Source organism: Suricata suricatta, chromosome 6 (genome assembly GCF_006229205.1).
Source record: "Suricata suricatta isolate VVHF042 chromosome 6, meerkat_22Aug2017_6uvM2_HiC, whole genome shotgun sequence".
NCBI classification, from domain to species: domain Eukaryota; kingdom Metazoa; phylum Chordata; class Mammalia; order Carnivora; family Herpestidae; genus Suricata; species Suricata suricatta.
Window position 1 is genome coordinate 18,909,505 of NC_043705.1, and position 6,425 is coordinate 18,915,929.

Here is a 6,425-nt window from a genome sequence, read left to right on the forward strand (position 1 = left end):
CCCACGAGAGGGAGGCAGATTCTCAGAACTTTCCTCAGTCCCTACCACCACATGTGGTAGTGCACACACTGCAGGCATTCTCCCAGAACAAATCCAAGGGCAAGTGCACAAACCCAACAGCTAAAGACAATGGTCTAAGGTTGCCTAAGAACCCAGACATACCTTTCAGTAGCCAGAGGCACAGTCTAAGGCGGGTGCAGGTGCTATGGCTGGAGCAAAACCTGGGTCCACCATGCACAGCTCCTTTGTGGTGACACAAACCGACAGGAGCAAGGGAAGTCAGACTGGCGCCGAACCCTTAGTCATTTCACACACAGCCAAGTCTTTCCGCACAGACACTGCGCTGCGCTCCTCTACACGCACGGACAGCCCCTCGCCCCCAAACACTGCCCTTTCCCGCACATGCTCGAGGGAAACGTGAATCAGCGCTCACTCCAGAAATCTGTACTCACGCTCAGATGTTCCTGCATCTACCGAGGAGACTTCCATTTTCTTCTCCCTTCTGTGTTTTTCCAAATTCCTATCATAACATCTACTATTTTTTTCTAAATTATAATACAAAAATTTTTTAAAACTGTTAACTACCAGCAGCATAAACATTCACCCAATCTGTCCGTTACTAAATATGGCTATGTTGTAACACCTTTATTTATTTATTTTTTTTAAATAAGTCTCTTGATTTAGTTGGGGCCTCAGGGCTAAGAGATTAGCCAGTGTCATATTCAAAATAATGAATTTATTTATTCAGGGCAAATCTCAATTTTGTCTTCTTCAGAAGAAATTGTTGTGTGAATGCCTGTAAGTTGTGAAGTAGCGCCAATTTACTATCACCTTTACTGAAACTTGATTCCTTGAGCCAGAGGAAGATCCTTACTGTAGTTGATGGTGCTGGAGGGGGAAAAAAAATGAACAAATTAAAAGAAAAGTAGTACATACATAATGTAGAATATTTTATGCCATTAAGAAAATCTAGCCTATCTGTATATATGGAAAGGTGAGATGTCCAATATACAAGTTGGTGAAGAAAAACAAAATTAGGATACAAAACAAAGTTAGCACAGATCCAGTTTTAGAAAACAAACAAAAAAATAAATAAAGGGAGAGAAACATATTTGGAAAAACACCTATCAAATATTACTCATTGTCTTCAGGAAACAAGAATTAGGGAAATATAATTTTCTTCTTTTATCTCTCAATAACTTGGACTGAACTAGCAGGAAAAACATAGATATTCTCCTTTGAATAGAAATAAACTGTAATCATTAGAAAATAAAAGCTTCCCTAGTAATTATACATCTAGATTTTCTCCTGAGACCGAGAAATATCCCTATTAAATGGGTTCTGGGGCTCCTGGGTGGCTCAGTTGGTTAAGCATCTGACTCTTGGTTTCGGCTCAGGTCACACTCTCAGGGTGCATGGGCTCGGGGCCCTGCATCAGGCTCTGTGCCGACACTGCAGAGCTTGCTTGAGATTCTCTTTCTCTTTCAAAGTAAATAAATATTAAAAAATTTAAAAATAAAAACACAACAGGTTCCAAAAAGGAAGTGTTTGCCACTCTAGGAGTACCCAGCTGACTCATTTGGAAGAGCATGCAACTCTTGATCTCAGGGTCCTGAGTTCAAGCCCCACATTGGGAGGAGAGATTATTTAAATAAATAAAACTTAAAAAAAAAAGTTGCCACTCTAGATCTCTGGTATACAAATAAGTAAAATGAACATCACTGACTTCAAAAACCAGGAACCAAGAAAGCATGCATGTGGAGGGACTTAAGGCACAGCTGAAGCACCTCAGAAATTCCTGACAGACGTCAAGTGACAGAGGTGCTAAGGGGCTACGGCTGAGAACCCACCCAAGGCTCGGGGCCAGTACGAAGCAGATGAGACTGAGCCGAGAGTCCTTGGATCCTCACCCTGCGTGCCTTCTATCACATACCGCCAAGCGCCTGACCCCTGTATTCTGTTTTAATCCACCTGAGCAAAAATATTTGTACCCAAAGGGGGAGGAAAAACAGCACACCAGTAAGAGAACCAGCTCCTCGTAAATTCTCCCAGAAGGAGGCCTGTGCGCCAGCTCCCCGCGTGCCGGGTGAACGACCTAGTGCGGCTTCAAGCATCTGGCAACCACTCTGACAGCTGGTATCCTGTGGGGCCAGGCCCTGTAACACGTCGCCTAGTCTGCACCCAAGGAGCAAACTAAAAGGACAGCTTCTCCTACTTTTCTCTGGCTCGTTGACCCTCCAGTGTCCTGCTCATCCAGAGCCTCCAGCCAGAAACCACTGCTGAGATGGTTTCGTGGTCGAGCACCAGGCACTGGCTGAGGCAGGACCAGAAGGCTAGAAAAGTTAACAGTATGACAGTGATGCCCTGGGAGAAGACAGCTACAGTACATTAGGAAATCAAAAAAGGGGCGCCTAGGTGGCTCAGTAGGTTGAAATGTCCAGCTTTGGCTCAGGTCATGATCTTGCGGTTCATGGGTTCCAGCCTTGCGCCAGGCTCTGAGCTGTCAGCACAGAGCCTGGAGCCTGTCTTCAGATTCTGTGTCTCCCTCTCTCTCTCTGACCCTTCTCTGCTCACATGGTCTCTCTCTCTCTTACACAAATAAATAAACATTAAAAAATATTAAAAAAAAAAACAAGGGGTGACACCTGGGTGGCTCAGCCAGTTAAGTGTCTGACTTCGGATTAGGTCATGAACTAGCAGTTCATGAGTTCAAGCCCTGAGTCGGGCTCTGTGCTGACAGCTCGGAGCCTGGAGTATGCTTCAGATTCTGTGTCTCCCTCTCTCTCTGCCCCTCCCCTGCTCGCTCGCTCGCTCTTTCTCTCTCAAAAATAAATAATCATTAAAATTTTTAAATAGTTACAGCCTGAAAGGAAGGAAGGAAGGAAGAAAAAGAAACAGAAAGAAAGGAAGGAAGGAAGAAAGAAACAAAGAAACAAAGCTAGATGAAGCTGTACACAGAGCAGGAAACAGAAGAGCTTTTAATTTTAAAAGAGCATCCCAACAACTCGAAGCCCAAACCCGTCCTCCCAAAGCCTGGTCTTACCAAGTGGATCTTCTCATGTACTGTTTCCAGGCATCGCTACCAGACTCGCGGCCGCCGCCGGTGTGCTTCTCCCCTCCTAGAGAAACACACAAGGAACTCACATCTTGTGGGCAGTGTCTCTGTACTCGGATGCTACTCGGCAGCCCAGAAAGAAAGATACCAAAAGGAGACCAGAGCTACCCAGCCAGTGAGTTTACACTTGGCTCAGACTATCTCTACTTGTAGAGTATCTCTACAAACAAAAAACAGAGACCAAATAAACCAAAATAACAAGAAAAAAGAACTAAAAGAGAAGAATAAAGAGAAAACAGAAATTTGCCAAAAAGCGAAAGAAAACCAACATTACCATGAGACACTATGTTAAAATAGGAAACCTCTAGATGGTAGAAATATTATTTTATTTTTTCATTTATGCTTAACTATACATTATTTTCTACAGTATACATATACCACGTTTATAATATTTTGATATGGTACAGTAATATCCTTAAATTATAAGAAGATAATGATTGCACACAATAAGAATACTATTAAAAAGTGTGCCATCAAATCACAAGAAGAAAGTCTTGATGTTGTTTTTAGGAACAGCAGAGGAGAAAATAGTTAACAGAAGAACTAGAAGAAAAATCTTAGGGGGCACCTGGCTGGCTCAATCAGAGGAGCATAAAACTTTTGATATCAGGGTGGTGAGTTCAAGCCCCACACTGGGCGTAGAAATTACTTAAAAATAAAATCTTAAAAAAAAATCTGAGGGGGTGCCTGGGTGGTTCGGTCAGTTAAGCATCCGAGTTCAGCTCAGGTCATGATTTCATGGTCGGTGGGTTTGAGCCCTGCATCAGGCTCTGCGCTGACAGCTGAGAGCCTGAAGCCTGCTTCAGATTCTGTCTCCCTCTCTCTCTCTCTCTCTCTCTCTGCCCCTTCCCCACCTGCACTGTCTCTCCCTCTCTTAAAAATAAACATTAAAAGAAAATCTGAGGAAATCTCCCGTATAAAAAACAAACAAAAAATAAAACAAACAAAAAGATGAAAAGTAGGAGAAAAGAAGTAAAAAATTAGACAATCAATTCTTCAAGAGATAGTATTCAAGTAAAAGTCCTAGTAATTAGAAAAACTGGGGTGCCTGGCTGGCTCAGTCAGTAAAGCAAGCGACCTTTGATCTTGGGGTTGTAAGTTCAAGTCACACATTGGGGGTAGAGATTTCTTAAAAATAAATCTTAAAAAAAGTGAAGGGAAAATAATAGTCAAAGAAACAGTATCAAAACAGAACTAGTCAACACTCCCCAGCACTGAGAATGAGCCCCAGTATTCTAAAGCTCATCACTGGCCCACTGACCAAGAAAAATTTTTACAGTGATCTCCACTGACATAAAAAGTAGATCCCAAATTTTTTGACATGGGGGAGAAAAAAAAGAGATCAGAAATCAAAGTGGATCAGGCTTTTCAACCATAATACCAAAAACCATAATGCAAATAAGTAACAACTTCAAAAATCTGAGGCAACATTATTGCAAACAATGCAGGAAAGGTCTAGCAGGTCTGCCTGCATTCTCTACACCATTCCCAACAGGGGTGTAACACTTTGCCCAAACACTCCAAGTGTCTCCCTGGGCATCAACTGTTCCTGACGACACCTGCTCTCCTTCAGGGAGTCTGCAATTTTGGTATATGCCACGGAAAGGCTGCCTAGGTGACCAGCCCCCAGTAAAAGCCTGGGCGCTGAGTCTCTAATGAGCTTTCCTGGTAGATGACATTTCAGGTATTTTGTCACAACCCGTTGCTGGAAGAACTAAGCACATCCTGTGTTGACACCGAGGGGGAGAGCACTCTTAGAAGCTTGGTTGGTTCCCCTGGTTTCCCCTTAACCTTGCCCAGCATGAAAATGTCAGGACGCACGTGCGCGCACACACGCACATGCACACACACGCACGCACACACACACACACACACACACACACACACAGGGAGGGTTAAAAAGGTGCATCTATCCTAACAGAGGGTCAACGCATAATGTCTAAAATTGAGAAAGAGTAAGTAAGCAGTTAAAGCACACTACACTGAAAAACTGAAATATAGATGCCTGGCTGCCTCAGCTGGTAGAGTGTATGGTTCTGGAATTTGGGTTCAAGAGTTCAAGCCCCAAGGTAGGTCAAGAGATTGCTTAAAATAAATATAACTTAGGGGCACTTGGGTGGCTCAGCTGATTGAGCCTCTGACTTGAGCTGGGTTCGTGATCTCACGGTTAGTGAGTTTGAGCCCCATGTTTGGTTTGCTGCTGTCAGCGCACAGCCCGCTTTGGATGCTCTTTCTCTTTCGTTCTCTACCCCTCACCCTCTCTCTATCCAAAAAAAAATTTTTAAATAATAAAACGTTTTTAAAAATTGAAGTAAATTCAAAGGTAAATTTACTTTTCTTCCCCAGTAGTAATCTCAAAGTAGTTGCCTCTGAGAATGAAGGAGAAAAAATGAGAGTACAGCCTTTTCCATCTAAAAATTAACTGTGGAGGGGCAGCTGGGTGGCTCAGTCGGTTAAGCATCTGATTCTAGATTTCAGCTCCGGTCATGATCTCAGTTTGTGAGTTCAAGTCCCTCTTGGGCTCTGTGCTAACAGCACACAGTTCCCTGGGATTCTCTCTCCCCCTCTTTCCTTCCCTTTCTGCCCCTCCCTTGCTCACTCTTGTACTCTCAAAATAAATAAATAAACTTTAAAAATTATAAGAGGTGCCTGGGTGGCTCAGTTGGTTAAGTGTCTGACTCCTGATCTCGACTCAGATCATGATCTCAAAATTCGTGAGATCCATGCTGACACGGAGCTTGCTTGGGATTCTCTCAAAATAAATAAACATTAAAAACAAATATAATATGGAAACTAACGAAAACGAAAATACAACAATCCAAAATCTCTGGGATGCAGCAAAGGCAGTCCTAAGAGGAAAGTATATTGCAATCCAGGCCAATCTCAACAAACTAGAAAAAGCACAAATTCAAAATTTAACAGAGCACCTACTGGAACTAGAAGGGAAGCAGCAAGAGCACCCCAAACCCAGCAGAAGGAAAGAAATCATAAAGATAAGGGCAGAAATAAACAACATAGAATCCAAAAGAACAGTCGAGCAGATCAATGAAACCAAGAGTTGGTTCTTTGAAAAAATAAACAAAATCGATAAACCTCTAGCCAGGCTCCTCAGAAAGAAAAGAGAGAGCACCCAGATAGACAAAATCATGAATGAAGAAGGATCTATTACAACCAATCCCTTAGAAATACAAGCAATCATCAGAGATTACTATGAAAAATTATATGCCAACAAACTGGACAACACAGAAGAAATGGACAAATTCCTAAATGCACATGCACTGCCAAAATTCAAACAGAAAGAGATAGAAAG

General features: G+C 42.6%; 1 protein-coding gene across 2 annotated transcripts in view; it reads right to left on the minus strand.

Moving 5' to 3' along the window:
• Positions 1-620: 620 nt before the first annotated feature.
• ALDH7A1 (aldehyde dehydrogenase 7 family member A1) overlaps positions 621-6,425 on the minus strand; it is a 49,156-nt gene continuing 43,351 nt past the window's right edge. For both annotated transcript variants that reach the window (XM_029941813.1, XM_029941811.1), the window contains exons 17-18: positions 3,044-3,119; positions 621-888 (exon numbers count right to left, since the gene is read on the minus strand). In XM_029941813.1, coding sequence (XP_029797673.1) covers positions 834-888; positions 3,044-3,119 — 131 coding nt within the window. In that variant the 3' untranslated portion in view covers positions 621-833. The remainder of the gene's footprint in view (positions 889-3,043; positions 3,120-6,425) is intronic.